General features: G+C 35.1%; 2 protein-coding genes across 2 annotated transcripts; one reads left to right on the top strand and one right to left on the bottom strand.

The window, feature by feature from the left end:
• Nucleotides 1-313: 313 nt before the first annotated feature.
• LOC111897380 (uncharacterized) lies at nt 314-3,772 on the bottom strand. Its single transcript, XM_023893334.3, has 7 exons — nt 3,323-3,772; nt 1,937-2,077; nt 1,492-1,857; nt 1,183-1,428; nt 1,006-1,098; nt 739-939; nt 314-667 (listed from the first exon to the last, which is right to left on the bottom strand). Exons 1-7 carry the CDS (start codon nt 3,671-3,673, stop codon nt 461-463), a joined length of 1,605 nt encoding a protein of 534 aa, XP_023749102.1. The 5' UTR covers nt 3,674-3,772; the 3' UTR covers nt 314-460.
• Nucleotides 3,773-13,453: 9,681 nt separating this feature from the next.
• Nucleotides 13,454-14,515, top strand: LOC128134082 (uncharacterized). The gene is made up of 2 exons (XM_052771492.1): nt 13,454-13,900; nt 13,967-14,515. The coding sequence occupies exons 1-2, from the start codon at nt 13,454-13,456 to the stop codon at nt 14,513-14,515; spliced, it is 996 nt and encodes a 331-aa protein (XP_052627452.1).
• Nucleotides 14,516-18,836: the final 4,321 nt, after the last annotated feature.

Genomic DNA, 18,836 nt, shown 5'->3' on the forward strand with positions numbered 1-18,836 from the left:
TTTGTTGCTAATGCCGTTCAAAATTTTATCATTTCATATAGTATTAATTAATTTATTTTTGTCATAACTTCTAGTAAGATATATAATTTAGGTTAGGTCGCTAAAAAAAATATGCTTTGAAAAAGATCAGTTCAATAAAGGTTCTAAATTATAACCAATTGAAATCAATTTCACAAAAGTTATTATTTTTAAGAGAAGATTTAATTGCTATGTTTACGTTAAACACTTTGTATTTATATCCTAGTTTTACATCAATCACAATTTCAATATTGTGGTTATATTGTAATCATTTTGATAGGTTAAGACAAGCATATATAGAAAATAGAGATGAGATAAGCAGAAGCAGAATTTTACTTACATTTGATCCCTACAAATATACAATCTTCTACTTAACATGCCGAAATCCATCAATATACACAACATGTTGTAGATTAAGAGTTAAGACGGATGAATGATGGGTTCAACAATACTTGGGTCTGGAGTAATCCGGAGGCATGGAGGGGCAGCTTTCAGCCATATGTGGGTATGGCTCAATAGAATTGTATCCCGGCAGCTCCATCCGATACTTCCCCTTAATTTGACAATACCCAAGTTTCTCATCATTGCACCACTTTGGGAGACGGCTCGAATTCTTCTCAAAGAAGTTGAGGGTATAAGCGTCTTTTATCTGCATATATTAATTATTAAATGAAAATAAAAAAATAAAAAAAAACACCCACAGCCACATGTAAAACTCACCGTGAATTCAGTAACTTGAATATAGTTTGCAAGATCACCAAAGAGTCCGGCTGCTTTGTACATTTCAAGGATGAATGCAACACAAGAAGCTGATTTTCCATCCACATATGTCCAGTCATCCTGTTCAGGAATCGTTAATAGCTGCGCGAAAGATGATCCACGCCTTTCCACTTCTACCAATATCTCCGGAAGCTCAAGATCCTGCAAATAAATACTTTCATTCATTTCTTAACAAATCATAATCCCAAATAAGAAAAACAAACAAACCTGAGTACCAAGCCGCTTGTTCAAGGCTTCGTTCCATATATTGGCGGCATATTCGGGTCGTACTTGGTTCCATATGGTCATAACAGAAGCAACCTGTACACCATAATCCAAAATACTTTTACACTTGCATAAAGAAATACCATTTTTCATTTTGTGGGACAAATTGAGTGAAAATACCAGATGAGCATCCAATGGTGGTGGATAGTTTCCATCAATGGTGTCGATCCAGCTAAATATCAGATTATGATAACCGTATGGTTTTCCTATCATGCTTTTTGCATACTCCCATGCAGCCGTTTCATTAAATTTGGCCCGAAGATCAGGATGCAAAGGAAGCAGTGCAATATGCGGATTTGTGTTATCTTTTGTCAGCTCAAACTCCCACCACTCTTCCCATGGCATCATCGCAATAAGATTTTCACCCTAAAAAAATCCACTTCGTTCCATTTAATAAACATAACAACAAGATAATGATTATTTATTTACCTCTTCATCTTCATGTCCAGATTCTCCAACCCATAGTTTTCCTTCAGAATCCCTCAAGCAAACGGCGGAGTGACCCGCGTAAGCCCCGGATGCCCATTTCTCAAGAGTCTCAAACCCGCCCCATAACCCGCGGATCTTGGATATTGCAAGAAAGTCTCCTGATTGTATGTCATCTATGTTGATGTCAGTTACCCATGGCTCGGGTCTCTCTTCAAATTTAGCTCCCATGTTTTTCTTTAGAAAAGCAAGATTTGCACTTTCCCCCCATCCAGTATTTGTAAACAACGGGAAGACCTCCCACAATGCTTCAAGGGTTCCTAACATCCCCGCTTCCAAAAGAAAAATGGAAACTCCGTTATTTTTCACCTTCAACAAGGAAGAAATAGGGTTTAACTTTAACACACGATAAGTGGCTCATTCATCACAACAAATAATGGAAACTTACATATTCATATTCGGCTTTCCCTTCCCATTCACGAAACTCGATTTTATGTTCCCGAGATAAGAAATAATAGTCCCATGTCACACGATATGGAGTTGCAAAGATATAAAGATCCATACATGTCCAACTGTGTGCATTACTTACCTAAAATAAGATAAGATGAAAGTATTTTAGAAACTTAAAAAGCTTTTAACGCGTTACGTGCATTATAGGATAATGATATTTGATAGTTGGGTGTGCTTAAAATTTTGACTCAAATGTAAAGATGAAATGATCATTTAGGATTATTCAAACGGTTTATTCAGTCTACAAAAGAAACAGACTTTATGTCTACATCACTTTGTCCAGACAAACATCATCACCCATTTAGTAGACATTTTACCCATAACAACTTAATGGGGAAAAAGAGAAACAGTTCCTAAGTCTTGTACAGGTAATGTTGTCTGTCTGGATACATAAAGATTGTTACTTTTTCTAGACTGAATAAATTGTCAGAATGAGAATAAATGACCATTTAATCCTTGAATTCCAAAAAAATAAATTTTACAATATCCATCAACTTTGTCCAGACAACAAGAAAGAGATCTAAGAATATCAATCTAAAATGCAGATAACAACAAAAGCAACCATGAAATAAACTCACAATTACGAAACAATTCATAACTTTAATCAACTAGTAATCTGATTCTTATTATTCAAGTGCCAATAATAACCACAAAAATCACACATCCAAACACCCCTTAAGATAGAGAAATGTATTTTTCATGTTTTGCACATGAAACATGATTAACACAAGTACAGAACTAATTAAGCAAATGATAAAACCAAGCAACTGGTTCATGAACACATCATTATTAGCTTAATCATTGAACACATCATTATATTGGACAAATCCTACCACTCCAAACATACTTTTAAAAAACCCTAAGAAGTTAAGCTCCAGATCTTTAAAACTTCACTAAAACTTGTATCAGCTTCAATTCAAAAATCAAATGATGGTTAAAAATCAAGAAATCCATGCCCACATGCCAAAACGAATCAAAATACAGAATACATCCAAAATAAAGGGTGGCTAAATTAAAAAGGTGAGGCTGAAGAACACATTGAAGAAAACAAAGAAACATAAAACCTACAAAGGTATGAATCTCTACAGTAACATACTTCAAGAAACCCTAAGCATTTAACCTCCGTACCAGAAAAAGATATACTAAAAATTTTATTGGCAGCAATTCAAGAATCGAGAGATCAATAACCCACATGTCGAATAAATCAAAATACCCCAAAATAAAGGATCAATTCATCAAAAAAAAAAAGTGACTAAACGATAGAAGGAAACCAATAAACAAAAAAACTAATATAGATGTATATGCATAAGTATGTACTATGGACCTTGATATGGAGAGTGCCTCCACCAAATTCACTGCCGGTTTTATTATGTAGCTCTAACCAGGCAGAGTTCTCATAAAAGCAAGAGCCTTTCCAATTTATATAAGAATTGTTGGAAATGGAGGCGGCACCAACGAAGGTGGGCAAAAGATCGGTGGCGGCTCGGAAGGAAGTGAGAATGGACCATGAAACTTGACGGGGTAATAATGGAAGAAGGTCGTGTGGAAAAATGGGTGCTTTAAGAGGTTCTACTACTGGAACGTGGGAACAAGTGAGGATTAAGAAGGTTACGATGGTTATGGCGTATTGGGGTTTCGAAGGAAGAAGGGATGATGGTGATGAAGGGGGTGCCATGATCGTGGAGTACAAACTCGAAAGATCACCCGAGAGTCTTGAGTCGTTACGGATGTGAGCATCTAGTCTAGAAATTTGGATTCTAAAATTTTGTTAATCTTTAATAAATCAAAAAAATGCATACTTTTTATCTTTTTAATAAAGACAAAAACTTCATAAATGATCCTTGTGGTTTCTTGATATCTGAAAGCTATGTCTTTAAATTTTAGAAATCTCAAAATGATTCTTATGGTTTCAATAGTTTTAACAAAAAGTCCTTATTGCTTACTCCGTCAATTTTTGTCGGTAAAAGACATTTCCGTCATTTCATTGACACAGATGACCATTTATGAATTTTTTTGTTATTTAAAAAAAAAACATAATTCTTTAATATATAAAGCTCCCACCTCTCCTCTCCTCTCTCTCTCTCTCTCTCTCTCACACACACACACACACATACACACACAAATACACCATTAAACTCGATCCTTCATCTTCTTTCATCATCAAATCCACCTACCAGATTCTTCCTAGTATGTTCAAAACACTCAATACTTCCTGTAATCTCCAAATTCAGAAGATGATGGAGATGATTTCAAAGAAGACCCAGATGCGCAAGATCCGGTCTTGCTCGACAAGAATGAGAAAGGAGAGAGAACGAAAGTCAAAAATAAAGAAGGAAGTGTATCTGATCTACCAACCTACCCCACCATCGACATCTCACCTATCACCATCGGCACCTCACTCATCAATCATCACCATATGCTCCTTCCATGGGGAAACGAAGGTGTTTGGCTTGCCATTACTATGTGTTTGTGTATGCGACAGGGGAGGGATGGGAGAAATTGTTAATGGAGAGGGGCACTCTGTTATGGGTGATCGATTCTGAAAGGGTTGAGTCCTTCTCTCTTAAAGTACCTTCTTTCTTGTTCTTTTTTGTAGGAGCGGCTTCACAACCTTCAAAGATTCATACTTTAAGATTTGGGTGTAGGAAAGAACCTGAAATCTTTCATCAAAAGTGCAGAGAATAACAAACCTTCCATCCATTTAAATAGAGCATAAATCAAACATCGTATAAGATCTTTACAGACTCGTCAACTGCAAAAGTTTTAGAGAAAGAAACACTAACTTGCTTATTTACATAAATCCTGTTGCTTGGATTCATTTTTTGTTTTTGCTGAACAAATTATCTTGTTGCAATCCATATTTGATGGTTCAAAAGTAATTGATTCGTCTCTAAAGATGTGTGATCGAGGTGGAAGACTTCCTGTTTTTGGCTCTAACTTGGAGAACTTTTTGCTTTATCTATCAAATACAGATTTGTTGTGATTTGATCTCGTTGGCTATTATATCATACATATTGCTAGGGATGAGAAAAACCGCACCGCAACTAAAATTAACCGCATAAACCGCAACCACAATAAAAACCGACGATGAGGTTTTCTGTTTTTCAAAAACCACAAATTTGCGGTGCGGTTATTAGTTTTTAAAAACTGCAAAAAAAACCACACTGCACCGTATATATTATATACAATTTTTTATTATTAATAATTAATATATTAAATATTAAAAATAAGACAAGTTTCATGGAAGAAAGATGGATAAAATATTAGAAGACAAAAGTGTTGGTTTTTTGTTATGTTTAACTTTAAAAAATTATGAAATTAGACAATTTTAATATATTTATTGTTAATTACTATTGATTTGACGTATTTAAGATATTAGTTGTTTGTGATTTAAGTTAATTGTTTTATACCTTATGTTTTTTTTTTATTATTATAAGTAATATGTGTGAACTCTTAAACCGTTTGAACTCTAAAATATGGTTAAAAAGCACACAAAATAATCGTACCAAATCCATGCGGTTAATAACCGCAACACAAAAAAAAAAAAAAAAAAAAAAAAAAAACGCACCGCAAAAATAACCGCCTAATCGCACTGCAAAAATAACTGTGCCTTGCGGTTTTGAAAATGGATTAACCACATTTGTGGTTAGTAGTGAGGTTTTAGCTAATAACCGCACCGCTCTCACTCCTACATATTGCAACGATTTTTCTTCTTAATATTGTTTGGGGTAATCTGTTCATGCATGTCCGCGTCTAGATAGATCAATTTTCTCAAGAACAAGTAAACTATTTAGCTAATACAAAGTTTTTATTTTGTAAAGTTTCAGTTAGTAACTGATCCTTTCATTAATAAATCAGAATAGGAAGGAAAAGAACAATGCACTCCAGGTGTCCGATGAAACACCCGAAAGAAATTTCCTTTTTGAGAGTGAGAGAGAAAGAAAGGGGGGACCCTTTATATATTAAATAATTGCATTTTCTTTAATCTTTTTTTAAAATAATAAAATGGTCTCTGTGTTTGTGAAATGATGCAAATGTCATTCTATTAACCGCTAAAAGATGACGTTGTCAGCTAAAATGACCATTTGTTAAAAGTTTGAAACCACAGAGACCATCTGTGAGGTTTTTTAAACTGAAGGACGGAACTTTAGATTTTGTGAAACCACAATGACCATTTATGAAGTTTTGTCTTTAATAAATAACATTTTTCAGGTCCAGCATTTCAGACAAAATTTCAAAAATGGTCACTGGTTTCCAAAAAGTATCACTTTCAGGATATCTTTAGAAAGTGCTACACTGATGGTCTTTATGGTTTGTAAATATTACATGGTTGGTCCTTCCGCTGTTAACTCTAATTTTAGACTTGTTAATTTTTTTAAATGACTTATTTACCCTTGGATCAAATATGAAATATACAATAAACCTTAAGGGCTATTTACGTAAATTATTATTTATTATGTGAAATAAAGAAAAAATAAATAAAACCCTAATTTAATTCATCATATAGCTCAACTTCAATCTCCCAGGCCAATACTTTTTCTCCACATTAGCCACTACACACAACATCATTTGATGGGAATGAGTCGAGGCAGATGCACATTGTCGGTGCTGATGGGAAGGAAGCAAGGCACAAGAACTGCGACGGTGGTGTAATATTCGTTTTCTAAGATGAATCGAATTAGGGTTTTGGAGGATCAAAAGATTTGGATTTTGGTGGAAAAGGGGTCCTCACGACGTGAGGTAGGGAGACTCGTGACGTGAGGAGGGCTGAATGAAGATTTTATACGGGACTAAGCTCACGACATGAGGATCGCTGCAGCCCATGTCCACGAAGTATTAGGGTTTCCCATGTATTTAAGCCCCCTTATCTCGGTTTTAGGGTTCATTTCTCAGCCTCCACCTTCCCTTAACTCAGAAAACCCTAACCCTAATCCATCTTGGTGATTTTGGATCCATTTTAGTGTTTTGGTGGTTAGAAGAAGAAGAAGAGGTTCTAGAGTGTTGGTTCATCAAGGAGGCTTCATCATCATCATCATCATCTTGTGCATATTTTGGACCACTGTAAGTGTCCAAGTGTAACATCCCAATAAAATATGACCCATTTCATTTTTGATTTAAGTAAAAACAGTATTCTAAAACAGTGTTCATATAACCAAATAAAATAAATATGTCAAACATCATAAAAATCAGAGTGTGTCCCATAATCAGAATCCATATAGTGTGTGCGATGTAGTCAACTCAAGCTCTTCCCATTGGAACCGGAGTACCTGAAACATAAACTAAAAACCATAAGCACAAAGTTTAGTGAGTTCCCCAAGATACTGCATACCATACATACATAGCATATAATAAGCCCCGCCCAAAGAGTATAACGGGCCCCGCCCTAACTCGCATAATGGGTCGCCCTAACTCTCATAATGGGCCCCACCCAATGAGTATAACGGGCCCCGCACACATACAAATCGAAACACATATCACCTAATAGAATACAATATGATTATCGGGCCCCACCCATTAAACATACAACCACATACACATACTAATGTCACACAGACAATGAGTATTCTAACATATCAGGTGCCTTCGACCCGCTATACATGGTGAGGAAACTCACCTCTGAATCTGAACGATAGTTGAATAAGTCTTGGCTCCGAATATCAGCTCCACCCGACACCTAAACAATGACCAATCCTTAGATATAACTCAAAATATCTCAACGCCCTTCCCTAGGGTCAAACTTGGTCAAAGGAAAAATTTAAGGTCAAGGTTAACAACCCATGTTGACCCAACATGTCGTGTTTTCCTTTAATCACGTCATGTTTCCCCTTAATCGACGTAGGCGGGAAAATCCCAACCAACACGCCCTGTTTCCTTGAAAGCTTGTTATGTTTCCTCGAGCTCCAGCAACTTAATACATTAAGTTGTTTTCTTCGACTCCTAGAGCTCCCAAGCTCAGGTCTAAACCCAATTGAGACTTAGAAGGGTAAAGTTTCCAACTTAATACATCAAGCTCAGGTCTAAACAATGACCAATCCAACTTTACCCCTAGGGACTACCAAAAAGGGTCGAAAACTCACCTATAAGGCTTGATAGAGCAGAGGCTTAACCAATAAGCACCTAGACCATGAAGACAAAGCCCTAGAACCTAGATCTGACTTCCTTGAGCTGGAAACCCATGTAAAGTCGTCAACTTTACGTTTATGCATGCCTAAATGAAGCTCTTAAGCTTAAAAAGGGACTTAATGCATGCATGGGACTAATTCTTCTCATAAAGTTTGCACCTTTATGCTCAAGGAGTAAAAGATAAACTCTGATCTGAAATGACAAGCCCTTAAACAGCCTCACTCCTTCACCAACCCCAAAAGGACTAAAATCATGAAATAAGGAGATCTAAACATATATAAGCCAAGGTTCAAACTTGATAGTTTAGAAAGCTTTCACAAAGGATGATGATTTTGGCTCTAAAGCCCTTCCACCAAGCAAGACAACCTCAAATCCTCTTCTTCCTTCACAAATGCATAAGAATGGCACCAAAGACTTCTTTAAAACTCAAGAACACCACCAAGGGACTAGGGTTTTTTTGACAATGGAGGCCAGTAAGGAGACCAACCCTTAAAGAGATTATTTTTGGGTTTTATGTATTACAACAATCCTATGGTGCACATACAACCCTAATGCTTTGGATCTAACTTTTCTCTAGTTATACATGTAACAAAATTATCCAAAGCATGAAGCCTACAACTAGCATACAATTTGATATTTGAATCATAAAATACTAGTTAGAAAATTACCTCCTTTTATAGCTTGTTGTATTTTGGTGTCACAATTAGGAATTTTTGTGCCTTGTAACCAACACTTAAACCAATTTATGAATCAAAAACATAAGAGCATGAATGATGCATACTCTATGTCAGCAAAATTTCAATCAAACATCCATGCAAGCAATTCAAATAGTCATTAAGCAATTGGAAACCCTAGAAGTTCTTGTTTAAGTCCATTTTGGACTAGGACTTCCTTAATGGGCCCAATGGACCAATAAGCTTCCAATTTGGCTATCTTGGGCTTAGAACTCTTAAATGGGCTCTAATTGGACCCAATTCCATTTAATTCAATATTTTGGGCCATATTGGGCCTAGAATGAGATAGATTAATTATATGAACCATTTTGGACCATAATTAACCTAATCTAACCTAATGGGTCATAAAAATCATATTTATATTATTTTTTAGGCCAAAAAACATCCAACCTGGCTATAACATGGGCTTAAGGGCAAAAAGCCCAAAAACCTCCTCTCACCCTCCCCATTCTCGGCCCAAGCCCAAAAGAAGAGGAGAGTTGACTTTGTGAGTGACACCTCATAATTGTTCAAGGGACATCCATGCATGAAGACTCAAACATCCATGCACTCACATACTTCCAAGTCTAGCTACTCTTTTTCTCCCTCTCTCTCTTGCTCTCGGCCGAGTTCAAGCACACACATACACACATTTCACTCACTTTTCTCTCAAGGAAACACTCTCTTAACTTATCCATATTTCGAGATCTAAGAAGGAATCAAGGGGATTTTTACACAAAAATCATCATCTAAGGTAAGAAATCTCTTAGATCCTTAAGCTAGATACTTCATTTCATCCAAAAATCACCTCTTAATTCATTCAAACTTATGATCTAGCACCTAAGAAGCATCCAAGTTCGAAATCTTCCAAGGAAGGTTGCTAAGGCCGAAATTCTTCTCATTTTCTTCCAAAAACCGAAATCACACCCAAAGGTGAGCTTCATACCCCCTCTTTTTCGGTTTTTATAAGTTTTGTGGGGGAGAATACAAGCAAATGTGTAGATCTATGAGTATATGTATGCCTTGTGTGATTTTTATGCTTATATGTATGGTCTTATGTGATTGTGCTGTTTATACTAGCCAAAAGAACCTAAAAACCGAGATCTACAATATTATGAATGAAATAAGTATAAATTATACCATTTCACACTAATCAAGTCTAGAAAAATAACCAAGTTGGTTAATATGAACATTTTTGGACTTAAAACCCATTTTTGGGCTCAAAATGCTAAAATACAAAACTAAGGGGCCCAAAACGACAAAATATAGATTCTGAAGGTTGAGATGAGACTAAACAGTTTCTAATATGTATTTTCTGAATATTAACACTTTTGAAGGGTTAAAATGTGAAATTTAAACATAATGGGCCAAAATGGGCTTTTCGGCCCAATAAAGCCCCAAATTGCGAAAATTTTGAGTTGGAGGGGCTGAAACTGCACATTTCTGTAAAACAGAGGATTACTAGTGTACCAAATCTATTTCAAGGGTCAAAAATGCTTTTCCAATTAAAAAGGGACCAAAGATGCAAAAATTTTCCATTTTGGGTCAAAATTGTAAAAGTTGCGAAAATGGAGGTTTCAAACGAAAATTTTTCATTTTTGAAGGACTTAAGCTGTTTATCAAGTAAATTTGTGCTAAAAATGTCTTTCCAATAAGCTTTGATACTAAAGTGTCAAGAAAAATAGTTTAAGGACTAAACCGGAAATTCTTTTATACTCAAAGGGTTAAAAGTGTAAATTTTATCCGAGGATGGGCTTAAGAAGATAAACTCACATTCTTAAAACAATGGATCCCTTAAAATAAAAATACGAGTACTACGTCTACCGGCGAAACGTAATAATAAATACACCTTCAACACCAAAATCGTTACCAAACAAATTGATTCGGTCTCGAATCAATAACGAATCAAAAATCAATAAACAATGACACTTCAATACACACGCAGAAGTTTACGAGAAGTCAATACACCATCTTTGGGCTCGAAAGTTTCAAATCATGTTTGTTGGGCCTAGCTAGCCCAATGACATGATCTTTAGGCCCGAAGGGAACGCGCTTACATGTTATTGGGCCTTATATGACCTAATTCCGTGTAAAAGGACTTTCAATAGCTTTATTGTGCTGTTGGGACCCAAGGGTCCTTTGGTACTGCTAGCAAAGTCGAGAAGTCAAATGCAAGTCAGGCCAAGTGCCTTTCGCATTCACGATAGCCTTGAACGACTTATGGAAATAACGGGGGCTTCGCACCCACTTTTCTCCTCGGTTGTGGGGCTATGAGAAGTCAAGGTGGTTGGATTAAGTGAGTAGTACAGACGACGCCTAAGGGATCGTTTGTACAGTTGTAAGCTAGTCATTTCATTAATGCGTGATTATAACGACTCACAACCCATAATTAATCCAATGTCACCTGGAATTATAGAAAACAACGTCGTATCAGAATAATACTAACCAAGCCACGTAATTTGATGTATTGGGAAAACATCGGGTTTTCCCTGGGAAATTCAACACCCTTAATTATGTGATATATATACAAAGTCTAACAATTATTCACATTTATAATAATCAACAAGCATACTTACGGATCTTCACACTTTTTCTCATATACAACACTTTTTTTTAGAAAATATCGGATTTTCTGTGGTTTTCAAAATTATACAATTCATTTCTTTTCAAACCTTACTTATGAACTCACTAACATTTCATATGTTGACGTTTTTCCAAAATACTTGTATTCTCAGGTAACAGGTAAATCGAAGAAAAATGTGTCCAGTTATGTCATGATGTTTGTTTAAATAACATCGAACGGTTTATGTTTTGGAATTGTAATGTTTTGAAACAATGTACTGAATGTAAACAATATCGGTTATAATATTTCGATGCATGGTGATGAATGATGTTATGATTCATGTATATTCATTGTGATGGTATTCAATTGAGTCACAATAGCCCTCGGACGTTTTCGCCGTCTGGTTCGGGGTGTGACATTTGGCCTTTAAGAACTTAGCACCCCAAGTGTGATGCCTCAAACGGTTCACAACACACCATGAACAAATGGAGGACTTGAGAGAGAGGTTATGCGGCACTCAAAATCGGATGTAGTATCTCTAAGATCACTAGTGTCACCCATTTTTAGGCCAAGGGGTTACATATATATAGTGTTAGAATCCAAGAGTCACATGTAACCCTAATTCTTATACTTAGGCTTATGATCCATAACTCATGTGGACTAACTCTCCATGGATTCTTACATGAACTTAGCCCATCATGGATCAATAGCCCAAACCATATGTATCACTAATTTACATAATTAGTCCCCGTTTATTTAATTAGTCTCTTTTGATCACTAAATTAATTCCAAATTAATTCTTGATCAATACTAATTAAATAATGTGATTTCTTAATTAATATATTATAATTATAATATATTACTAAATCACAAATAACCTCTTTCTCAAATATCCTTCCTATCAAATTATTTTGGTGAAGGCAACCCAAATGAACCATGCTACTCTCGGGTCAAGTACATACCAATTATAGTTATGGACTTAGACACCTAATCCAACAGTCTCCCACTTAGATAAGTCTAATAACTATTATTGCAAGTACGACTCCAAAATCCAGACTAGCAATCGTAGCTCTTAAAAGTCGCTGTCGAACTCTGACCTAGTCAATGACACGTCTATTAGATAAGGGATCATATATTCCTCCATTCTAGATACCGTATGGACTGAGACATGAATTATAATCATTCTCTCTGTCCATATGTTGTTTCCCGATTTCCGATTTATGAAGACCTACTAATTGAACAAATCAAATCATTCCAGGCTTGGCCAAGCGCTTAGGGTTGTCATCACTAAATCATCAAGGTCTAAGGGTAAAAGGAACAGATAAACTTTGACTCATATGCTTGCTCTATTTACTCATCAAATCACATACAATAATATGTTTTATAACACCAAGTTACTATTGCGTTTACATATTATCAATGTGCAACCGATTTGTAAACTTCAACTATATGTCTCCATTTCAAGAATATAAGATATTATCGTCTCACCAATCACCTGTGATAAAATCCATGAAGTGATTCAGATGTGTAAGGGTAGTTTTGTTGTAATGAGTCGAAGCTTATTTTGTACTCTTCGTATGGTCTGTAATGTATTTTACTAGGGCTCTTTTGATTCGAAGCTTAAGTGTTTTAGCCTTAGTATATTTTTTGTACGCTTTATGTATCCTTTTATAGGATCATTTACTAGAGTTAGAGAACTTGAACAACATTGTTTATTCTCTCTGTAAAACTCTTTTGAATCAACTTTTTGGTTCAAAAGTTTTCGCGCTTGTTGAAATTGAAAAATTCTTTTAGATATAAGATTGTGATTAGATTATGCATTTGGATTGTTGAATCGAGTGATTTACTGAAATTTCTGAATCATTTCCGATAATCGTTTTTCAAATTCTCGTTGATAATTCAAAAATCTCAAAAAACTTCATCTGATCATCAATGGCGAATTTCAATATCAATTCAATGACTTCTTTTTCTCATCTGCTTGGATCATCAACCAAAATTCCTATGTTAATTCCTGAATACTATGATCAGTGGGCTAATTGTATGCAGGATTATCTCAATGGGATTTGATGAAGAGTTATGGACTTGCATCAATGGATCAGTTCAGCCACCAACAAATGTTCAAACTTTAGGTTCGTTTGGAACTACTTCTGCTGTTGAAGATCAACAAACAAGACTGAAGAACAATGAAAAGAGATGCATGAGAGAGTTGAGAGGTGCTTTGCCACCTGTTGTTTACAACTACATTCGTGGTTGTAAAATAGCTAAGGAGATTTGGGATACTCTTAAAGAGAAGTATCAAGGAAGTGAAAAGACAAAGATCAATTCTATAAAGCAATGTTTGGTTGAACTGAAGGAGTTCAGACAGAAGGAAACAAAATCAATTGAAAGCTATTACGATCGTCTAAATAAGTTGATCTACAGGTGTAACCGCTACGGAATAACAAGGTCCTTAATAGAGTATAATCTTACTTTTGTGATAGGACTGAGGAAGGAGTGGAGAAGTGTAAGCATGATGATCAAAAATCAGTAGAGCTTCGATTGTTCGTCTTTGAATGATGTTTACAATCAGCTAAAGACACACGAAAGTGAAGTTTCTGAAATAGCTGATGAATCAAAGATGAGTCTTGGAGGACCACTGGCGTTAGTTTCGAAGGTGTCTGAAGTGGAGGCTACTGAAAAAGAAAATTCGGATGAAGAAGGTTTTCTGTTAAATTCTGATGATGAAGCTGTAGCTTTTTACTCGAATAATCGAGTTAAAAAGTTTTTCAAAAAGCCGTTTAATCCTAAAGGGAAGAAGAATGAGCTGAAAGGAAACTCTACGAAGTCTGGTGAAGAAGAGAAGAAGAAGTTTGAAAAATCTGAGAAGAAGGATGAAAAGATGAAGGAGTTTAAAGGTGAAAAGAAGTTGAAAGGGGATTATGGCATCGACTGTCATTACTGCAATGGTTCGAATCATTTTGCAGTTGACTGTATGCTTCGTAAGAAAGAAGAAAAGAAGAACAAAAACAAGGACGAAGCATATTATGTGGAGAAATTGGAGGAAGTTCATGAGAAGGCGAAAAGTTTGTCTCTAGTGGCAAGAAGGGAGAGTGAAGATGAAGAAAGTGGCACGTATTAGATCTGGTCATCCGGTTCTGATGATGAAGAGATGAGGCATCCGACTCATGGTGCCATGTTCGCAAGTTTTGAGGAGGAAGAAGAGGAAGAGATAACTGGACGTTGTTTTGTTACGAAGACAAGTGACAAATCTCCGATGACAACCAAGGTACGTTCAATACTTGAATCTTCTAATATTCCTTTACATGCATATGATTCTGAAATAATTGCATTTGCTGATATTGTTGCTTACTTTGATGCTATTGTTGTGTCTGCTAGTAACGAGGCAAAGAAACTTAATAATCAATTGGTTGAGACACGAAAGTTGTTAGACACGAAAAGTAGCAGAGTAGAGTATCTAGAATTGCAGTTACAAAATGTCAATAAAGATAGGGAGAATCTAGACAAAGATGCCAGGTTGTTGTTAACACAACGAAACGTTTACTATAATTCAGCCAAAAGTTTATATGCAAAATTAACTACGTTACATCACTCTTCTGACATTCGCAAAGAACATTGTAAATTGCTACCTTTTTTTGAATTCGAAAGAGAAAAAGTTGATGTCATGTCATATGATTGTGAACATACAATAGCTTATTTTGATAAAGTACCAGATGATAGGTTTGCATATGGCATTGTTAAGATAGATGAGTTTTTAAATGCAGACGAATTGGTTAATATTGTTAATGAAAGTTTAAAAAAAGATGAACAAGTGAAAATCTTGAAACGAACTGAACATTCGAAACTTGATTTCCAAAACAATTTTGCTGATGTCGATGAGAATTTAGATATTCTTAGCGAAATTAGTGAAATTGAAGAAGAAGAAAGTATTGATTATTCTCAGTTATCTATCATTAATATCACATCTAAGGTCAAATCTAAAGAAATTGTTAATGATTCGATGGTTGAGGATGACATTGGAAAACCCTCTACTTCAAATTTTTTTTGACTTTGATGATGTGGAGGTCCGAGACAGTCAGACTGATAGTAGTGATGATGAGAAGGACGAAGATATAGCTTCGAATGTTTGTAAGGAAGATAAGAAAGTTTTAAACGAAACTTTAATTCCAAGAGTTGTTGTTGAACAAGTGTATGGAGACACTGAAAAGTTTGACAAAGTGATGAGTGACAAAGGAGCACATTTTCTGGTAACTAACACAGTTGTATATCAAAATTTTACATGCACTGATAATGTAGTGTTTCCAAATCAAGTCTTCGTCACCACTGGAAATTCAGAGAATATAAAGCCAGAATTCAACAAATTGGTCGAAGAGGACAACAAACGTTCAACTGACGAAGGATTCTATGCAAATCAGAATATCGTTGAAAACAACCTCACTAAAAATTCATATGTTTTTCAACAACAGAAACCAAAACAAAAATGGGCTGTTAAATCTGAAAAGGAAAATGAAGTTGTTACAAAAGAAGTTGTTAATTCAACTCCAATTGTGAAACTTAATTCAAATGAATTCAAAGAGCTTGTTGATAAGTTTTCGAAAAATCATAAAGTTTTAAAGAGAAAAGCACGAAAGGTAATTTTTTGGCAAGTTGTGTCTAAGGAAAAATTTTCTTTAACCAAATCCAAAGTTTCAGATAAGAAAAACAGTGTTTCAAAATCCAACTCAACATATATTGCAAAATCAATGAGTGTTCAACAGACATTATTTAAAAAAAAAACACGAAACACATCTTTTCATCAACCAATGAATGTAATAGACACTTTTCTAATTAATCAAAAGGTTGAATATGTTCGAAAATCTGAAAACATTCTAAAGTATAAGACTTCACAAAACATTGTGAATGATCGAAAACTTAACAATGTTCGAAAATCATCGAATAGTCAACCACCTTTGCACGAAGATTTCAAATCATCCATAAAATTTACTCCACAAAAGCCAAATTTTCCAAATCCTTCAATCACAAAACCAACAAAGGTTTCAAGCACAAAAGGAAAATCAGAAGTTCATTCAGTTAATCATTGGCTTGAAGGACAAGGAAAAAGGTTTCAGTCTAGAAAGTTTTCTCAATGTCAAATCAAATTTGCCTATGAAAGATATTTGAATACGTCCACAACTTCCAGTTTATCTTCTCAATATTCGAATACTCCAATTTAAAGATGGAAACCAATCAACAGAGTAACAAAAACTGAGAAGCCTGAGGTGCAATCTAGTGAAAATCCAAAACTGTCGAAAAATTACATTTCAATATCTTTAGAAAATGATGTTGATTTAATTGATAAGATCAAAACAAAAGTTCGAACTTGGGCATTCATTTCTACAATTCATTATCTGTTTCAAGCTAATAACCAAGGACCCAAAAAGCCTTGGGTACCTAAATTTTTTCAATAATTGAAGGTACTTTGTGACGAGCAATACGATAACAAATGGTACATTGATAGTAGTTGCTCTCGTCACATGACTGGAAAGAAGGAGAACTTGAGAGATTTTCAAAGCTTGAAGAATGCTGGAGTGGTTAACTTTGGAAACAATCAAAAGTATCAAGTCAAAGGATATGGGAAAATAACGAATGGTCAATTTACAGTGAATCGGGTTGCTTATGTAGAAGGTCTTCAACACAACTTGATAAGTGTATCACAACTTGTGGTAGGCATTGGTAATCAAGTACTTTCAATGAAGAAGGAAGTGTTATTTCGAATGTCAATACAAACGAAGTTTTGCTTAAATCTAAACGAAAAGGTGACATGTTTACATTAGACATCAATCCAATTGTGGGTAAACCAGCTGTATGTCTACTTTCGAAAACTACATCAGATCTAAGTTGGCTTTGGCATCGAAGACTTTCACATCTCAACTTTCGAAATATCAACAAACTTGTTGTGCAAGATTTGGTAAGAGGTTTACCTGTACTTAAATATGATAATGGTTCTTTATTTGTAGCTTGTGAAGTTGGAAAACAACATAAGCAAGGTCATCCAATCACAATTGATTCGAAGATTGTTGAACCTCTGGAGCTTTTACATATTGATTTGTGTGGACCATCGACTGTATCTACTCTCAACAAGAAACAATACATTTTAGTAATTGTTGATGATTTTTCAAGGTTCACATGGGTTTATTTTCTCAGGTTTTAAATCCGAAGTTGCACAAATCATGATTGACTTTATCAAGAAAATGGAAACGACGCTAAAAAAGATGGTTCGAAAGATAAAGAGTGATCATGGAACTGAATTTAAGAACAATGTTCTTGATTCGTTTTTTGTGGATAAAGGAATTTCACATAATTTTTCATCTCCATATACGTCACAACAAAATGGTGTTGTTGAACGAAGAAATAGATCTCTATGCGAAGCCGCAAGAACAATGTTGGCATATGCGAATCTTCCACAATACATTTGGGCTGAAGCTGTATCCACTGCATGTTTTACTCAAAACATATCTTTTATTCATCATTGATTTAATATCGCTCCATATGAAATAATCAATAATAGAAAACCTAATGTGAAAATTTTCCATGTTTTCGGATGCAGGTGCTGTCACACCCCCAAACCAGAATGGCGGAAACATTCGGGGGTGGATGACTTCACGTAGTATCACAACCATTGAATATTGTAAAGAAAGTAACACAACCATCACATATATAATGAAAACGTATGTTGTTGCGTTATACATATTAGCAAAAGAATATTACAATAAGATGATAAATGTTCAATAATAAAACATCCTTAGTGTTCCCTTCTCCAAAAGCCGGTGGTTACCTGTATTACTGATTCCCTGAGAAATACAAGTGGTTTCGAAAAAGTGTCAACAATTAAGTTGGTGAGTTCATAAGTGTTTTGCATTGAAAAGTATGTCCTTTTTGATAGTACATCGATGAACGAGGTTTTTAGAAAATCCAATATTTTCTATAAATGATTTGAAAAGTTTCCCGTGTTGGAGTGCGTTAGTGTTTTCCATACTTGAATAATAGTGATAAAATTTGTGTTAACAATAAAATGGAAAACTGAAATGCATATATGAATCTCGTAAATCAAACTTGTTTTAATACTTTTATGTGAGTTTTATAACCATACTATTGACACTGACGGCCTGTAACAACATTCTTCTGGTGTTGTAGTGTTATGACATTTGTCACCCCAGACCTGCCGGTTTAACTATAGCTAATAGTTTAGGTGCGGGGTTGTCAATCCTGTATAGATCTATACACAAGTATCACGTTCTCTCTCCTAGAGATTATGGTATATAATACAGGACTTGAAATGCATACATACGAGTACGTTGAAGTTTAAATGTCTCACATTACTTGGTATAAACAAATTTACGATAATAAAGACTTTACTTCTTTTGAAAGCATTTCATTTGTCGAGATGTATATGTAAAATGTAT

Source organism: Lactuca sativa, chromosome 5 (assembly GCF_002870075.4).
Source record: "Lactuca sativa cultivar Salinas chromosome 5, Lsat_Salinas_v11, whole genome shotgun sequence".
NCBI lineage: Eukaryota > Viridiplantae > Streptophyta > Magnoliopsida > Asterales > Asteraceae > Lactuca > Lactuca sativa.